The following is a 19,481-nucleotide window of genomic DNA, read 5'->3' as shown; positions in this document are numbered from 1 at the left end:
TCGGAGTGCTCATCTTCGGCCTCGGCCGGTACCAGGAGACGGAAACGGTCGATGTGTTGATGTTTCCTTTGCAGTTTACCACTAATGGCGGACTGGCTTCGGTAAGTCAAGTAAACTCTTGGGCATTTCTATTGTAGTTGTTATGTCAAGCCCTGTGGCCGTGCTAACAGCAGGCCACTGCGTCCCGATAGCCAGCCTGTTGTACTACGTGATCGGAGTGCTCATCTTCGGCCTCGGCCGGTATCAGGAGACGGAAACGGTCGACGTGTTGACGTTTCCCCTGCAGTTTACCACTAATGGCGGGCTGGCTTCGGTAAGTCAAGTAAACTCTTGGGCATAATTGTAGTTGTTATTCCAAGCACTGTGGCCGTGCTAACAGCAGGCCACTACGTCCCGATAGCCAGCCTGTTGTACTACGTGATCGGAGTGCTCGTCTTCGGCCTCGGCCGGTACCAGGAGACGGAAACGGTCGACGTGTTGATGTTTCCCCTGCAGTTTACCACTAATGGCGGGCTGGCTTCGGTAAGTCAAGGAAACTCTTGGGCATAATTGTACTTGTTATTCCAAGCACTGTGGACGTACTAACAGCAGGCCACTGCGTCCCGATAGCCAGTCTGTTGTACTACGTGATCGGCGTGCTCATCTTCGGCCTCGGCCGGTACCAGGAGACGGAAACGGTCGACGTGTTGATGTTTCCCTTGCAGTTTACCACTAATGGCGGCCTGGCTTCGGTAAGTCAAGTAAACTCTTGGGCATAATTGTAGTTGTTATTCCAAGCACTGTGGCCGTGCTAACAGCAGGCCACTGCGTCCCGATAGCCAGCCTGGTGTACTACGTGATCGGAGTGCTCATCTTCGGCCTCGGCCGATACCAGGAGACGGAAACGGTCGACGTGTTGCTGTTTCCCTTTCCCGTTTTCCTATATAGATTGATTTGAAAGGGACGACACTAGTGTTGCCACTTTTTAATTACTACTCTTTTTTGCCAAGCTGTATCAGGAGACGAAAATGGTCGACATGTTGATGTTTCCCTTGCAGTGATACTGATATGGGGCTGGGTTCGGTAAGTTCTCGGACTATATACCAATATACCTACCAACCTATGTACTGTGTGATTTTACTAAAAATACATTTTTTATGCCCTTGCTTTGTTTTTTTTGGCCTTGTTAAGGCCGCCGGAAGACGCTGGATGCGGGTCGCTTCCAACCGGTACGAATGGAGGTCCAAGGGGGAGGCCTATGTTCAGCAGTGGACGTCTTATGGCTGAGATGATGATGATGATGACATTTTATCCTCAGGTGGAGTCCCACTTCCGCATACTGTACGGGTTTTACGTGGAAGGAGCCATGGCGCTCCTAACTTGTACCCTGGCAGCCCTACGGCGGTACAGCGGCAATTCGGTCAGCAACATGACTGAGAAATACCGCTTGTTTACGAAGGGATGATGGACGATGGAGGGAGGGATCAATGGAGGCCACGAATTATATGAGAAATAAAGGAAAGATTAACACAACAGATCAAATATAGCTGGTCAAGCAGATCTTAATTGTCAGTAGAAAAGGGCGCGAAATTCATATTTTCTATGGGATGATATCCCTTCGCGCCTACATTTTTCAAATTTGCCGCCTTTTTCTACTGACAATATCTGCTTGACCAGCTATAACTAAAACTCGATTTGACCTACTGTACCACAGACAAAACATCCTCCAGACTGAGCATAGTCGCGCTACCCCTGCCACGCATACGGTAATTTTACTCCGTGATCGAGTCGAAAGTGTCTTTGTGTAACGTCCGTGTCTTTGAACGGACCAATCACGGCACGGGACTTCGCTCACCTCGTCCCGCACACCCCCGCATTTTTGGCATCATCGGCTGCATGAAATAATTGCTCTAAACTCGGTCTAGAGGATTCCTAGTCTATGCCCTGTACCTAAGACAGAGTTTGACAGCAAATGCAGATGGCACTACACGTCTCCCTACATTAAACGGTTCTCTTTTAAGGGCCTACCGCGAACCACGTTCGACGTGTTGCCTCTCTGTCGCACATGTAAATGCGTACGTAAGTGTGACGGAGGCAACACGTCGGACGTGGTTCCCGGTGTGCCCTCTGGTTGTCAAAGTCAATGTTTGACAATTTCACAGGCACAATATTTTTTTCTTAACTTTAAACATGTGAAGTGAATCTTTGTTTACACTTGTGTCGAAGCTTTATACACGATCAATTGATTATTAATTATTAAATATAAATAAAACACATTATTATATTTTTTCTTGTAATTTTAATTACCAACCTACAAACTAGTCAACTGCTATTTACAGCTTTGATTACTATTACATAGCCTTCGCTATACCGTTAAATATCTGAGACACTAAAATATGTTTGGAATCAATAAGACCGATGAAGTTTCAAACAAAAATATGTTCTATAGCTGTAAGAAATAAATTCTAATTTATTGCTATCGTATCACAGAACTGTACCTACAGATATTGTGTAAAACAAAATCATAAGAAAATATGACGCAAATCTAAACAAAAACAGAATACAATACCAGAATGAACATTTAAATCCGTATGTCAGTCAATTAGTAGGAATTTATGATTTCAAATATTGGAATTATTTCTAAGCAAACATAGACTGAATTTCCAATCCTTCTCACATTCAGCGCCAAGAACCCGACTGTCGGGTAGGTACACTGTTCGTAGCGATTACGCGCTCCATACGGCGAAACCGTGGCTACTCGCTACGAGCGCAACCCGTAGCACTTAGTGGCAATGAATTGTGTTTAAGGCCGATTATGCGGGGCTAGCACAACTTGCTATCAAGTCACAAGGAGATAGATTCTCTCATGTGTGTACAATTAGTGAGAAAGAACCAGGTTTTTATTTTACACCAGTTGTGTTAGACCTAATGGCAATTCCTCAAGACATTAGCTACGATACACAGGTATATTTAATATGAAATGACTTGATATTTGGTCGGTGACCTAATATTCCGCTAATATACAAATAAATAGATGTGATGAATCCATACCTATATACATATATTTCATATTTCAAATAAGTTTATTAAAAGATAAAATTATAGGTAATACTTTTGTGCACGGATTTCTTAATGAGTTATAATAATTAATTCATATTATTTTTCCCTGCGTATCGTAGCTAGATCAAAGTCCTACACGAACAGTACTACGCTTTACTCCTTTTAGATTCTTTGTGTTCTTCCGTCGCTTCGGTGGCGCCATCTGCCTTCTTAGCTTCGGCTTCATTGGTCTTCTTGTCTTTAAGCGCTTCTTTGACGGCATCCGTGAGGGGTTGGTTGTCTGCTACGGACACCTTCTTGCCTGTGAATGTATTTTATAACTGTGTAATCAGTTATTTTTTCGGCGTAAGAAGTATATACTTGTTATCAAGATACTTTTCTAAAGCGATTTATCAATGAGGGTTTCCGCGATCGAGATTTTCACTAGATGGCAGCACCGTGAGGAGAGGTCTTTTTGACAGCTGCTGTCAAAATCCACAAATAAAAAAAACATGTTTAAACATGATTGGTGGATTATGGCAGCTAGAGCTCTCGCCACGGTGCTGTCATCTATAGTTCGTTTTTTTAGCATTAGAAAGAACTTGCAAGAAGGTAAGCGATCTCGACATGTCTTTTAAATAAAAAACGCTTTTTAAAAATCAAAAACTATTACTTATGAAAGCAGAAGAATATAAATGATCGAATTAGATTCGTAATTGTTACATATTTGCCGTGACTTATTTTTAAAACGTGTTTTTCAATTAAAAGACACATCAAGATTGTTTACCTTTTTTCTAATGCTAAAAAAACGAACTATAGTGAAAAACGCGATCGCGGAAACCCTCATTGAGGTGGTATTCCACCTGTTCAATTTCTTTGTCCACTGTCAGTGCGTCTCCCGCTCTCATTAAAGCAAAATGTGAGACGTAATACACATTAGACAAAGAAATTGGATAGGTGGAATAGTTTTACTTCATATAGCTACGATTACACCTTCGGTAGCTATATTAAAAAGTTTTAATATTTTTAAATTAGGAAAATAAGAATGAGACTAGAAACTCACAACCAGAAAAACAAAACATCATGAAAATAGAGTGTATCTCAGAATCTATCTAGTTGGATTGGAACTACTGACTTCTACTAATGATTACTCCAAATTACCTACTGTTGTATTATAACTGCTAGATTAATTACATTTAATTTAGCACCCCGTTTAACCTTTTGGACGCCAATAACCGATATATCCGCACCGCAGGTCCAATCAGTCACAGACCACAGAGCAACATAGACCTACGTGCATATGCATAAAGTTCAATTTCAGTTTTGACACTTCGGTGACGTGGCGCCCGAATGACAGTTTTTGTGTTTGACACGGCATCGGCATCGAAAAGGTTAATTTATAGAAGTGTAGATATGTCGTGGCCAGATCTTACAGTCGAACCAAGAAAAGTCTGCAGCGGATTTAATAGCCCACGCAGTGCAAGTGTCATTTATGCGTCATAATTTCATGGAAGTTTGACGTTTAAAATAACACGTGCACGCAGGGCTATCAAATCCGCTGCAGACTTTTCATGGATTGACTCTAGAATTGAACATTTCATGATGAAGCAATCATTTCGTGAAATGATCGGCTGGCCATATTTGGCCATATCATGAAACAAAGAAATACTCAAATCGGTCCACGGGTGTCGGCGTAATCGATGAACGTACAGTCGCCATCATATATATCGGAGCGGCCAAGGTGCTCTCAAATATCTGAGCACGCCTCTATTGTCAAGGCGTTAGAGTGCTTGTTCAGATATTGTGAACACCTTGGCCGCTCCGATATATCTGATGGCGACTGTACATAAAAAAAATATCCAAAACCGAATACAGAACCAGGAGGTTCTGTATTCCATCTATGAATTTGAAGTCGGTTAAAAGTCAAACCTAACCTACAGTTGCCTCCAGAAACCCGCGAACTAAATTGACATGAGTTTGACAAATAAAATGATACCAGGAATAGCAAAGAAAAAATAGGCAGGGGTATATGTCGATAAAATGATATCGATAAGTAAGATGCACTTACTACCCATACCCATGTGATAATTATAAAGGGGTCACAAACGATTTCGTTTTGTATGAATGTGACGAGAAAAGTGGTTGATTCGATTGTAAGATTGACGTTACCAATCAAATCAGGAGGTGCGGATGTGAAACTGACAAATTTCAATGTTAGCTGAGTTTTAAATATTTTAGGTAAATATACCCATCTCGCTAACGGAAGCGGCTCCTAAAACTAGTGCGATAAGGACAAGGCGAAAAATCCTGCGTAAAAATCTCATAAATCGAGGTTTCGTACTCGACTGTTTCCTCCTCCAAAACTTAACCAATCGTAACCAAATTTGGTAATCTAAATGATTATGAAATTATCTATGGCGGACCGTTTTGCTTTTTTGGCTAATTGATATCAGTTTTGAATACTACGCCTCTCATTGCGGCATACTCAATGAGGCCATTTTGGCCATTTTTGAAAGGCTCTAGCTAGCGCCTTAAAAAAACAAAAATATCAAAACAAGCAAAACGGTCGGACACAGATATGACAATATTAATCTGTATTGAAAAAATCATTGCTCTAGCATCAAAACCCACGGAGGAAACAGTCGAGTACGTTTGTATTGAGATATGACCACTCAGACCACTCCTGTTGGCTCTTAATATGCAGGTTTGGGGGCAAGTTGTTTATGTCAAGAGCATGCGGTTGTCGCCATAAATCTGAAATTGGTGATTTAATTTTATACAATGTGACCGGTAGATGAGATTGATCGATAATTAAAGTTTGACCAAGAAAAGTCTGCAGCGATTTTGATAGGCCAGGCAGTGCAACTGTTATTTAATACGTCATAATTTCATAGAATTTTGACGTTTAAAATAATACTTGCACTGCGTGGGCTATTAAAATCGCAGCAGACTTTTTTTGGTCTAACTGTATTTAAATTCTGACCTAATATTCAACTTGAATGTCCAGTTTAGGGACTGGTCTTCTTTACAATCGAAGCAGTAGGGTTCACCGCGACGATTTAATTTTTACGTCCACACCACAAAATAAATGAAAAATCTTATCTTATTTCCCCGTCTGGGTCGGCCTTATTTGTATTTTGAGCCAAAATCACTGTTTCTATGTTATCACCTACAACTTGTTACTCTAGCTGTAAGTTTTCCTGACAAATAAAATAAAATAATTATAATAAAATATTTATTTAATTATCTACAATATGTTTGTCCAATATCCTTGTATCGATTACTATAAAATTGCACAATTTTTGAAATACCAAGTAACATTTGTAAAATAATTTAAATTACTTAAAGATACATTTTAACTGACCGCGCAACAGTAGCGCCGCTAGCGGTGAATTCTCGCGATATTCTCTAATTCAAACTTTTTTGAAAATATCGATATGAACAGCACTGGCCAAACTGTGGTATCATTTGTGCACATTGACCTGTCAATTTAGTTCGCGAGATTCTGGAGGCAACCTTAGTCATATCTTGAAGTGATCAAAATCTTGTAACTGACCACGACAGATTTAAATTTACGTATTTCCAACCAAGCCAACTAAACGCAAAATACTGACAGTTTAAATGTGTATACAGCAACTCACACAGAACTAAGTAATACAGGATTTCCATTTCATTAGATGGTGTTACCTATGAGAAGCAATTTTATTAATTTATTCACTGTAGCAGGCGTGGCTCACTCTGCGATTTTGCCGCTTTGCTACAGGTAGCTAAAAGTACATCCGTTCGACCCCAATTTTGGGGTTTGCCATAAGCCGCGCGTGGCGCTGTCGCCACCTAGCGGCCATATCTGTGCTGATCGTGACAGACGCGTTTTGTTAGAGAGTGCGTCTTCTGTACCTAGTAATATTATTTATTCTGTGACTGTAGTCAAAGGCATGTTGGGACCAACGTGGTTGTTTCAGAAGTCTCAATCACGTATTTTCGAACTTTTCCGTACTGTAAGTGTATAAGTTACCACTTACATCTTTGTAACTAGGGGTGGTATTCCGCCTATTAAATTTCTTTGTCCAATGTGGATTGCGTTTCACTCTCTCATTAAGCAAAATGTGAACTAAAATTATAAGTAGACCCTTTTTTGTTTTAGAGTCTTAGGCGATTGGTCTAACTCTAAATCACAGACAAATGATCCTCTAGACTGAGCATAGTCGCGCTACCCCCTCTGCCACGCATACGGTAATTGTACTCGATGTTCGAGTCGAAAGTGTCTTTGTGTGACTTCCGTGTCTTTGAACGGACCAATCACGGCACGGGACTTCGCTCACCTCGTCCCGCGCACCCCCGCATTTTTGGCATCATCGGTTGCATGAAATAATTGCTCTAAACTCGGTCTAGAGGAGTCCCAGTCTATGCTCTAAATCTATAGTGAAATTTGCATTCTAGTGTAATGTTACCCCTCGTGCATCAAGTTACCCCATTTGACAGTATTTTTACACGACTGCCCAAACAAAAAGAGTGTATTGTTTTTACTAGAGACTATAGCGTGATGGTAAAGGGTTGCCAAATAGGATACAAAATGAAACAACAAAATTTTCAAGCAATTTCATGTATTCGTAACAATGTCTTTACATTTTCCTCACCATCATACTATATCCCTTTGGTAGCTAAACTAAGAACCTTTCAAACAAGCACTTATAATTAGTCAAACGTTCATAATAAATTAATAAATATGTGTATCAAATCCACAGGAAACTATCACTTTGTTCACTATTATTCATTAGGGCCCCCCCCACATCTAGCGTCTTTCGAGCGTCGGCGTCTACAACTCTATGGCCGCTGCTCGACGCAACTCGACGCATCTGCGCAGCGACGTCATTTTCCATAGCGCTGATCAGACGCCGACGCTCGAAAGACGCTAGATGTGGGGGGGTGCCTTAGATTGGCAGAAAATTCATTTTCTGAATGCTAAGTGGAGAAATATACCATAGAAGTAATTTTGACAGCTCAACTAGATAGCGCTGCAGGCGTGATATGAAGTCAAAAAGATCAAGTCTTATCATTCTAGCGCCGTACAGCACTATCTAGTTTAGCTATCGAAATATCTGCTACAATCTTCAATATGCTTTTCTTATGTCACGGCATTATCTCAGTAAACTTTATAAACTTTAGGTACACGTAAAAATTACTGAGCTGTAATTGTGTAAACAGAAACGGAATATAATACAGATTTGTCAACAAAAATGGAATCTAGTAAACAATATTTACATCCGCGTTTCCAACGCGACATTACACAACATTTTATCTACTAAATGCATTCATGCATCATACAATTCTGGATTCTTTTCCTTCTCTCTTTTTATAGCGTTCTGGTAACCTAACGGCCCTTTCACGCCTGTATCCTCGTCCCTCTCTCTCCTATTCACATAAGAATCCACCCCATACCTGTCTTGCGGGTCATTCATTATCACCATACTGCACACAATCAAAGACATGACGAAACCTATTATGAACCAAGGCTTGTTAACTCTGTAAGTCTCAACTAAATTATCTAGAAATGATGGTTGAGTTCTGTCACGTTGGGTATCCTCTCTGTCTCTGTTATCTTCGTGTATTGTTCCCTGACTTTTGTTGCTAGATTTAGAATTTTCTGGAAAACAAATTACTCTGATAATTTAGGCTAATTGGTCACCTAGAGTGATTTAGAAGCTCCAGATTGCATCGCGATTAATTTCAAAAGCCCCTGCAAGGTGGTATCCATAATAAGATTCTTGACTGCTATTCTAGAAAAAGTTTTACTGATTCAGGGCTGGTTTGAAAATTCTAATACACTAACCGTGAAAAATAGTAACTTCAATTCATAGTATTCATACTATAACCAAAGAGAATTTGAAATAGAGAGTTACTTTCATGGTAAATTATGTAACTAGCTATAGTGCATTTACTGTCATCTTTCGAGAGAAGATTCAATTTGTTAGAACGCCATTTGACTTTGATCATTATTCTTTCACTGATATGTTTTAACTTGTTAAATATTAATATTAACGCCATCTGAAGGTTATGGCGCCATCGCTCGAAAAGATTGCACCATACCATACCTTTGGCCTATAGTCGAGTAGATGGCGTTAATATTAATATTTAATATGAAATAGTTAATACATATCAGTGAAAAAATAAGGATCAAAGTCAAATGGCGTTCGAACAGTTTTATCTTCTATCGAAAGATGGCAGTAAATTTACAAGGGCTACATAATTTACTTCGACAATACGCCTCTATACACTCTATTCTCTTCGCTATAACGCAGTTAATGTCCTTAACTCAATGTCTTTCTTTTTTCATGGATACCACTATATCAACTAGATTAACCAACAAGTTAAAGCCCTTATCAAGTAAATGATAATTGTCAATTACTCTGTTACGTCTCAGGTATGGTATAATAAATTAATAATATACTCCGCCTGGTACTCTCTTCCCGTCTTTTCGTGGTCACGTGACTGACACAAGCCTATGTCATCTTGTGACAGCGCTATATGATCATGTGATAGCGCTATATAAAGTGGCAATGTTATTGTGACGTAGGCTTGTGTCACTCTGGGAAGAGCAGACCTTGTTTTATTAGACCACGCGTCTCAGGTTTATAGCGGCATCTACCACGAAGTATTCGCTTAGTTATAGTTTTATTTCTTACCATCTCTGTCATACGTGACACCTAGGATTTGGCCGGGCGTGTCCTGTTCTAGTTCGGCGTACGCGTAGATGAGCGCCTTTTGCTTCTCGTTCAAACTTGCGGGGACCTGACAGTTGAAATAGTGTTAAAAAGTGACGTCACTAAACAAACGCCTCCACAATATGGGTAAAACAGACAGCCCCATACGCATAAAGTTACCAGACGTCAGGAATTTTCCTCACATGTCAAGAATTTTGGCCGTTTGTCAGGAATGCGGCCGGAATACAAAAATGCCAGGAGTTTAAGTGAATTAACAGACTTTTTTATTATGTAGCTAAAAAGGTACATTATTCAAATATAATTAAGTACATAAATCCAAAACAAATCAAAAAACAATGTATCAAGCATACATAGATATCGCTTACGGCTAGATCCTCCCCCCGTCGTCGATATGAGCGTCAGGAAAAAAATTGCTAGTCAGGAATTTTGTCAGGAAATTCCAGATTTGGATCTGGCAACCCTACATGCGCAGAGCGTGCATCATCAAACAATAAAACACATACTCCTAGACTGCAAACAGGTAGAAGTATAAAGGAGCAAATATCTAGGGACTCCTAGCACACTAAAAGAGGCAGTCAGCGAGCATTGGTAGGCTTCATGGAGGAGCCGGGGTGGTTAGAGTAGCGCTACCTCGTTTCACGCAAAATAGGCACAATGGTTGTCGATTTGCGGAAAATGCCCAGAAGCACTAACTAAAGTGACGTCACTTTAACTTATTTAAATTATTTTATTCGCTGTACAGTTAAATAACAAGTTTTTAGATCGTTAATCATTATTATTCGTTTAATCTTCTTTCCTAATCAGTGTTGGGTTATAAAATTACTAATATTTATTCAAAAATATTTTGATAAAATATTCATAATAGGTACAACCTACTTAATTCGATTTGCCGGTTTCGTTGAAAAAAATGTGACGTCACACCAGGGGGGGGGGGGGGGGTTGCCAAATGTGACCAAGTGTGACAATGAGGGGGGAGGGGTCAAAAAACCTAGAAATTCGTGTAACGGATGACCTTGTTTCCATTAAAACCAACCTTTATTTTGATGTGGACGTAGTGGTCTCCGTAGCCGTGCTTGCTAACTAGCTTCATGCCTTTCCCCGACAGCCTGATCAGCCTGTGCGACGAAGTGCCTGGCATTATCTGTAACAAAGTTTCATATTTCCCGTAGGAGGGATCAAAGTGGAACTTTTCTTCCCTGGTAGGATCCCTCCTGGCAGGGAAGAAAAGTGCCACTTCAAAATGACACTTTTTTCCCTGCTAGGAGGGATCAAAGCGACACTTTTCTTTCCTGCTAGGAGGGATCAAAGTGGCAATTTTCTTCCCTACTAGGAGGGATCAATGTGACACTTTTATTCCCTGCTAGGAGGAATCAAAGTGACACTTTTCTTCCCAGCTAAGAGGGATCATAGAGATATTAGAGATACTTTTCTTCCCTGCTAGGAGGGATCAGCTGCACTTTTCTTCCCTGCTAGGAGTGATCAAAGCGGCACTTTTCTTCCCTTCTAGGAGGGATCTAATAGCACTTTTCTTCCCTTCTAGGAGGGCTCAGACTCTTGTCTTCCCTGCTAGGAGGGATCAAAGTGGCACTTTTCTGCCCTGCTACGAGGGTTAAAGTGGCACTTTCCTTCCCTGTTAGGAGGGATTAAAGATACACTTTTTTCCCTGCTAGGGCGGATCAAAGTGACACATTTATGTATTAGGTTTTTTTAGGTATGAGGAAATTATTATGTTCCTAAATAGTTTCCTGTTGGTGATGTGGAAAGCAGTATGTGTCACATGGGCGTTCACTCTTGAATCCTTCGCTTCGTTCAGGATTTAACGAAGTACGCCATTTTGCTGCCTTGAAAAACAGTTTACTAATATCACATATGGGTTGTTAATATTCTAATATAACACCAATGTATAAAGCATGGTTATGCAAAAAATACTAATTTACAGTAGGTACATACCTGCAGTGTATGGTCTTCATAGAGGCCCTGTATCCGGACTGTTCCTCCTAATAAGGCTTGGCATACGGAAATCTGTAAGAAAAATTAAATATTTTTAAAGTGTCTGTTTAAAAAAGTTTGGTACACGCTTTTAATGCTTTCTTGTCAGTATTGGGCAAAAAGTAATTGAATTACTAATTAACAATTGCAATTACAAAATGTAATTCCAACAAATAATTTCCATTACATGTGGAAAGTAATTAAATTTTGAATTACTAATTATGGAGAGGATATCTACTATGTACTGTAAAGGGGACGGCCTAAATAGGAGGACAGTCTATTTGTTGCGGGCTGATATTCTAAATTTAAATATTGTGACTAACCAGTCACAGATTAAAAAAGGCTGTAAACCTTTACAGCCTTTTTTAATCTATCTTCATAGAGGCCCTGTATCCGGACTGTTCCTCCTAATAAGGTTTGGCATTGGCATACGGAAATCTGTAAGAAAAATTAAATATTTGTAAAGAGTCTTGTTTAAAAAAGGTTGGTACAAGCTTATAATGCTTTTTTGTCAGTGTTGGGCAAAAAGTAATTGAATTACTAATTAACCATTGCAATTACAAAATGTAATTCCAACAAATAATTTCCATTACACGTGGAAAGTAATTAAATTTTGAATTACTAATTTTGGAGAGGATATCTACTATATACTGTAAAGGAGACGGCCTAAATAGGAGGACAGTCTATTTGACAGCGGGCTGATATTCTAAATTTAAATATCGTGACTAACCAGTCACAGATTAAAAAAGGCTGTAAAGGTTGCAAACCTTTACAGTACCTACAGTCAGCTGCAGAGAGAGGTATGCAGGTGGTGGGGAGGGGGGGTCACCTCTAAGAAGTCCCCCCACTGTTGCAGCACCCTTGAAATATTGTGTTGTGCTTTGCTTCTACTTTCCTTATGCGCACTGCCAAGGAATGGAATTCCTTGCCGGCGTCTATATTTCCGTGTTCTTATAACCCGGCAACCTTCAAATCAAGAGTGAACAGGCACCTTCTGGGCGAGCTCGCTCCATCGTAGGCCACGTCTACGCCTCGGCTAGTCTGTGGCCATGAGTAAGCCCATTCATAATAAAAAATATAATATAAAAACTCACCGTACAGTCGGAGTGCACGTCGGGTCCGTCGCGACGGAAGTACTTGGAGGCCTCCACCTTGAAGGTGACGAATATCTCCGAGTTGCCGACCGCCATGCGCACCGTCTGCCCGTCCTCCACGCCCGCCGGCACTGGGACCGTCACTTTCTTGCGTTGCACCTAAAAAAAACAGGGTCTCATAGAGTACTTGTAGAGATACGAGTCAATCAATTAATCAAATTTTACTTGAAAATCTGTCCACAAATCATGTGATCGTTTAGGGAGGGGGGGGGGGGGGTCATCATCATCATCTCAGCCATAAGACGTCCACTGCTGAACATAGGCCTCCTCCTTTTTTGGGGGGTGAATGCCATAATCGCCACGCTTTGCAGGCGGGTTGGCGATCGCAGTCGAGTACGAGGGCGGGATGATAAGTTTCCGAAACGGCACAGAAATAAGACAATATATATAAATGTTATATTTTATTTTTCAACGTAGGTCCCTTCTGAGTCCACGCACTTGGCCCAACGTTTCTCCAAGGCTATTATCCCATTTCTAAAAAACGATTCTTCGAGTCCCTCAAAATACCTATTAACAGCTTCTATGACTTCAGAGTTCGACGAAAATTTTTGTCCGCCTAGCCACTTTTTGAGATTTGGGAACAAATGGAAGTCGCAAGGGGCCAAATCTGGTGAATACGGGGGATGAGGTAACAATTCGTAGTGCAAATCTTCGATTTTAGCCATTGCAATTTTAGCCGTGTGAACAGGGGCGTTATCCTGATGGAGTAAAATTTTTTTCTTATTTAAATGAGGCCTTTTCTCTTTGATTGCGTTATCGAGGTTTTGTAGCAGATCAGCATAATATTGGGCGTTAATGGTTCTTCCCTTTTGAAGGTAATCCACGAAAACCAGTCCTTTGGAATCCCAAAATACGGTTGCCATTACTTTACCGGCTGACAAAACCACTTTTGCTTTCTTAGGGGCAGGTTCACCCCGATTTGTCCACTGCCTAGACTGTTCTTTTGTCTCAGGCGTGTAGTGGTGGATCCACGTCTCGTCAACCGTTATGTAGCGACGTAAAAACTCGTTAGGATTATGCCTGTACTTCTTCAAACACTCCGTCGAAACATCCTTGCGGGTTAGTTTTTGCTCGTCTGTTAAGAGACGCGGCACCCAACGAGCACAGAGCTTGTTCATTTCCAAGTGTTGGTGCAAAATGTTAAAAACACGTTCTTTTGAAATGTTTACCATCTCTGCTATTTCCACCAACTTCACACGGCGATCATCCAATACAATTTTTTTTACTTTGTTGATAATTTCCGGAGTCGTTACCTCATTGGGCCGTCCGCTGCGGGGAGCATCTGTACAGCTCTGCCGACCACGTCTGAAGTCGACAACCCAAGTGTGAACTGTGCTTAAAGAAGGCGAAGAAGATCCTAAAACGCGATCCAGTTTGGTTTTAATTTGTGTTGCAGTTTTGCCTTTCAAAACATAAAACTTAATTACCGCACGCACTTCCGATTTTTCCATTTTCACGAAAATGAATACAGTTTTTCTTTAGGTCGCTTTAATATATTATTATTTATATTATAAAAACTTGATATTGCTTCCGCATTAACGTAAAAGCCAAGAGGTTAGAATGACATTATTACTTTTTTAATTATATTTTTTTTAATCTTTCATTTCGGAGACTTACCAGCCAGCCCTCGTACACCGAATTTGAGGGACGCTGCTGCCCGTCCACCGGTGGTCTTGGACGTGGTTTAAGGACATACCCGGGTCCTGGGGGGGGGGGAATATCACGAATGATCACAATGGGGGAGGGGGATCAGAGAAGATATCACGTGTATTTTTTTTCAAAGCGGGAAAGCAATATTACTCAAACATTTTACATGCGTATTAATTTACCCAACAAAAACATTCATCGCACCAACTTTACGATACCTGTTTTTGAAGGATAGCATATCACGTGATCTTGTGGCATGTGGGGTGAATAGGCCAAATATGGATCCCATGATTTCTGGACGACCCCTAAGTAGTGTCCATAACAGTTTAAAGAACAGATGTAGTTTAACTGTCCATCGCATGCGTAATTACGATTGTGCTTATGCATCAGTGACGCGTTTGCATGGATTGAATAGGTGTTGCAAATGCAAAAAAAAGCATTTTCGCGGATTAGCAATGTAATATTTTTGGTTTTAATTAATATGGATTTCCGCAAACTAACGCCTGATTCTATTCACTACCCTCAAAAAAGCAGTTCATATTATGTACAAATTGCGCTAAGCATTAGTGCTCCGACTTACCGATTGGCCTTTTCCTTCACATTCGACGCAGGGGAATTTGATCAACATGCGGGTCCCATGACAGTGCCGGCAAGTGGACCGCATTACGAAAGGCCCTAGAATTAATAGCAACATGTTACAAAAGATATATTAACCTCGTAGGACCCACCATATAAAGTTTTCGAATTTTTAATTTGAACCTTATACAGTAAGTGAATTAGAAAGAATTTCGTTTGTTTTAAAAAGCAATGAAACAAAAGAAATGCAACTTTATTTGGTCCACGAAAGATTCCAATTAAATTGTATCAATATGTACATTGTTATGTACATTTAGTCGCAGGAGGTTAAGGAATGGAAGGCCTGCGAGGATAAGATTCATATCAAAAAGCATGCTATAATGGTAGATTTAACAGTTTAGAATATGTTTTTTAGTGAACACCGGTAACATACGCGAAAGTAACTTCACACAGCTGACATAATTATTATGAATCTGTCCTAAGAACTTGTCACCAAAACTGAAATACTAACGTACTAATAAAAAAAACAAACAACAGTAAGGTGCTAATACCATCATAAAAAAATACCATCATCAGGTACTTATTTAAAGAGTCAAGTATAATACTTTAGTTGAGGCGCGTTCACGTAATATCTGAAACATACTAATTAAAACCAAAAAATATTACTTTGCTAATCCGCGAAAAGATAATGTGCTAGGCAATCAGTGCTAAACCCATACATTAATTGCATGTAAAAAATACCCAAGTATAACGGGTTAGCACTGACTTAGCACGCGGATGAGCAAAGTAATATTTTTTGGTTTTAATTAAGATATGGATTTCTGCAAAGTAACGCCTGATTCTATTAGATGTAGATGTAGATGTAAATAGTGTAGGGACGCCTGGCCGGAAGCAGGCGGGCTATCGATCGCGTGTCGCTGATTCTATTAACTATCTGATCTGGTACATACCTCGCGAGAACGTCTCCATCCCTGTGCCATTGCAGTAGGTGCACTTGATGGCCTTGGTGCCGGGCTCGGCGCGGGAGCCCTGGCACTTCGGGCACGTGTCAACTATGTTCACGTTCACATCCTTGTTCACGCCACGCGCTGCCTCCGTGAAGCGGAGATTTACTATGACCTGTAAGTTAGTTAATTAAATACTTCATATTGCAAACACTAGAAATACTTATTTGTTTACAGTCGTATCTTGTATACAGGGCCGTCTCAAACTATGTTGGGGCCCTTGGGCGCAAAAGATTTTGGGGCCCTTTTGGAAAGTAAAAAAGCGAATTAAACGAACATTTTTCAACTATGATCTTCTATTTAATATGGGTAATCAAATATACTGTTATTGTCTGTCCTTCGGGGCCCCCTGAGGATGGGGGCCCTGGGCACGGGCCCCGTGTGCCCTTATGGTAAAGACGGCACTGCTTGTACTTTTGTTTAGTGAGTAATAGTGAGTATACTAACTGTATTGTCAACAAAGTTAGGTATCATAACCAACATCTTTATGAGATTATTTATAGTCTACACACAGACTACAATAATGTCAATAATAAAACATTAATATGATGTTTATTTATTCAGTTGCGTATTTAATAAAAAATAAAGAGTGAAAGTTGAAAAAATTTAAATCAACCTAATTTTTTTTAAATTCAAAATAAAAAGAAACTTTCTTAAGCCTCGTCTCCATATCGCGCGGCAAACCATCGAACATTGGCTCGCGCGGCAGCCGCGCGCAATGGATACCGGATACCGGGCTGCCGCGTGAGCCAAATCGATGATTTCCCGCGCGATATGAAGACGGGGCTTTACAGAAAAAAACGAATGTTTCTGGTATTTAAATAAAATTGACTTACTTCCTGAGCAGCACCAAAGCCAAACTGACTCTCGGCAAAATCACTAAACGATTCAGTCTTGAAACCAGCGTCTCCAAATATTTTCCTGAACAGCTCCTCGGGGTCTATGGTGGCCTTGTATTGCCACTGGTGGGTGAACCCGTCAGCTCCACCCGGAGCACCTCCCATGCCCATCTGCTCTGATGTTGTGCCAAAGGTGTCATACTGCTTACGCTTGTTCTCGTCAGAGAGTATCTGAAATGGAAATGTTAATGATTAATCCCGTACTGCAGGAAAAATTAAAGAAATTGGAACCACACATATTTTTATTATAAATTCGATTGCCTCGATTAATGGCTCTAGATACAGGCATTATCAGTTATTTCAACTGCCTGCCTGCTTCACAAATAATAATAATAATAAGCCCGCAGGGCAGCTTGTGGCGAGCTGTTGGGGAGTAACGACCCCACGGACCCGAGTGCTCCCGAGAGTCGGTCAGGGTCTCCGTCTCCGGTGTGTCTTCGTCGGTCGGAGTGGACCCCAAGGAGACCCGCAGGACTCTCAGCTCTGGCTTGCCTTCATTGGCCGTCCAGAGAGGAGTCGCTAGAGCTATATGCTCCAGAGGTGGAAGTGAAAGATGCATAAGACGCGAGTTGGCACAGTGGCTGGTAACAGCCACTGGGTAGAAAGCGGCGCACACCGCTCGACACCCCTGAGCCGCCTACACCAGTGTTGCTCCTGGTCGTCTTTACGACGACAGTTTCAGGGGCCCACCTAGTTAGTGGCAAGTCACCGCCTGCCTCGATAACGTTTAGAAGCATTGTTATGGCAGGTGTCCGGACCTCTCTGCAATAGCCCAATCTTTTGACCAGCCAAACTTCAACACCATAACCGGCACTCTTCTCCACTGTATTTACAATAGCTCCTATGCCAGCTGGGACCGATTAACGGGTATCTATTTGTACCCGTGGATGGGTTCTAGCTGGTGTATTACATAACATCAAACTTGTCTTAAAGGGCCTCTGTGCTGTTGGCTTCGGCCCCACGCATGCCTCCCAAAGGTCCGGGACCCCATGGTCCCGAGATATGGAAAGACATACAAATAATAATAATAAATAAATTCAAATATCTTCAATAGAATATCTGGAGTTATCAACTTCTTCCCGCTGTGTATGGAATTTTGCTTGTTCCTGAACAACATTATTAAATACAATCCTCTATTGCCACCTTATAGTCCAAAACTTTTGCTGGCAAAAATACAAAAAGATGATGTTATAGGATGGTAATTTTTTCCTTATATGTTAGCCCCATAAAGGGTATTACCAAAAAGAATAGATAGTATAGAGGGGTCCTGTCATTGTCAATTTTGTAGTCACGGTACATTTACTGCCATCAATACACACGATTAAAACTTAAAATAAAATTGCAAAATGTATAAAATAATCAAAATATGTTTACGGATAAGTGATTCTTAATTTTTTTTGTTCCATACTGACCCATGCTCTTTCACTGATATGTGTTAAAATTGTTAAATACCAAACGGTGTCGTTACCGCCATCTAGCCGAGAATAGGCCAAAGGTAATGGCGCCATCTATTCGAGAATGACTTTTTCTTGGCCGTCCGAGGCACATTTTTTTCTTAGACTTTATTTATCTTATACGGATATATATCTCTGGTATTACCTTGAATTATTAGTATTACAAGTCATAAGTCTTTTGAATATGACAATTTTAACACTAACAAATTATTTACTTGGATTAGGAAACCATATATTTGCAATTTCTATTTGTGTATGTCATCCGGAAAACATATATCTTTAATTACAATCATAAAAACAACCTTAAGGTACAATCTCAAATACTATTTACATTTATATTACACTATCATCACTTATCAGATTATTTAATACCTCATAAGCCTCGGAGACTTCCTGGAACTTCTTAGAGGCCTCGGGATCAGATTTATTTGCATCGGGATGATATTTCTTCGCAAGTTGATAGTATGCCTTCTTCACATCTTTAGCGGAGGCATTCTTTGAAATTCCCAGCACCTTGTAGTAATCCACGCGAGCGGCCAGACAATTGGTGGTGTGTATATATCTGTGTCTAGTAGTCCCCGTGTTATCTGAACGTGAGTTGAAAGTAAGAGGTTATGTTTCATTAAAGTGAAAAAAATACTTTCATTGAAAACCATTTGACTGATACATCTGACTGAAGGTCTTTCCTGGTAATATTGGTAATAAATAAAAGCCGGTGATGTAATAAAAGCGTGTCAAAACTTACAATTGAATTTATTGTGCACTAATGATGCAATAGCAATTGCAGGCCCTCCAAGAAATTTTTCACATTTATTACATTTATGGACGAACCGACACGTAGTTTTGTTAATATTATTACTAAACACCGCGGTAAGGGTTTTTGGATTTAAAAACCCGATGATACTCCGGGTGGGAGCCATTTTGAAAGAAATAGGTTAAAAACGTCAAATAAATGTCAAAAATTATTCTTTGTATGTTGGCGCCCGGTGCCCGATATTCAATGAAATGTTGCAAGCAA

The 19,481-nt window shown here is 40.4% G+C and overlaps 2 protein-coding genes across 3 annotated transcripts in view; one reads left to right on the top strand and one right to left on the bottom strand.

The window, feature by feature from the left end:
* LOC134671013 (uncharacterized) overlaps nt 1–2,245 on the top strand; it is a 61,208-nt gene extending 58,963 nt beyond the window's left edge. The window contains exons 11-13 of the mRNA XM_063528833.1: nt 138–240; nt 360–522; nt 1,298–2,245. Of these exons, the coding sequence (XP_063384903.1) occupies nt 138–240; nt 360–522; nt 1,298–1,444 (413 nt within the window). The 3' untranslated portion in view covers nt 1,445–2,245. The remainder of the gene's footprint in view (nt 1–137; nt 241–359; nt 523–1,297) is intronic.
* A 10-nt stretch (nt 2,246–2,255) lies between these two features.
* Nucleotides 2,256–19,414, bottom strand: LOC134670783 (protein tumorous imaginal discs, mitochondrial-like). Of its 2 annotated transcripts, none has more exons than XM_063528599.1 (10): nt 19,209–19,412; nt 18,836–19,050; nt 16,947–17,180; nt 16,057–16,225; nt 15,111–15,205; nt 12,824–12,982; nt 11,691–11,762; nt 10,774–10,881; nt 9,702–9,807; nt 2,256–3,340 (listed from the first exon to the last, which is right to left on the bottom strand). In XM_063528599.1, the coding sequence occupies exons 1-10, from the start codon at nt 19,381–19,383 to the stop codon at nt 3,186–3,188; spliced, it is 1,488 nt and encodes a 495-aa protein (XP_063384669.1). In that variant the 5' UTR covers nt 19,384–19,412; the 3' UTR covers nt 2,256–3,185. The 2 variants fall into 2 exon arrangements, with proteins under 2 accessions (XP_063384669.1, XP_063384668.1); XM_063528598.1 differs by lacking the exon at nt 2,256–3,340 and adding an exon at nt 8,140–8,662 and having other exon boundaries at nt 19,209–19,414.
* Nucleotides 19,415–19,481: the final 67 nt, after the last annotated feature.

Source organism: Cydia fagiglandana, chromosome 14 (genome assembly GCF_963556715.1).
Source record: "Cydia fagiglandana chromosome 14, ilCydFagi1.1, whole genome shotgun sequence".
Lineage (NCBI taxonomy): Eukaryota > Metazoa > Arthropoda > Insecta > Lepidoptera > Tortricidae > Cydia > Cydia fagiglandana.
Note: the sequence above shows the minus strand (reverse complement) of the source record. Positions and strands in the feature narration are given on the sequence as shown.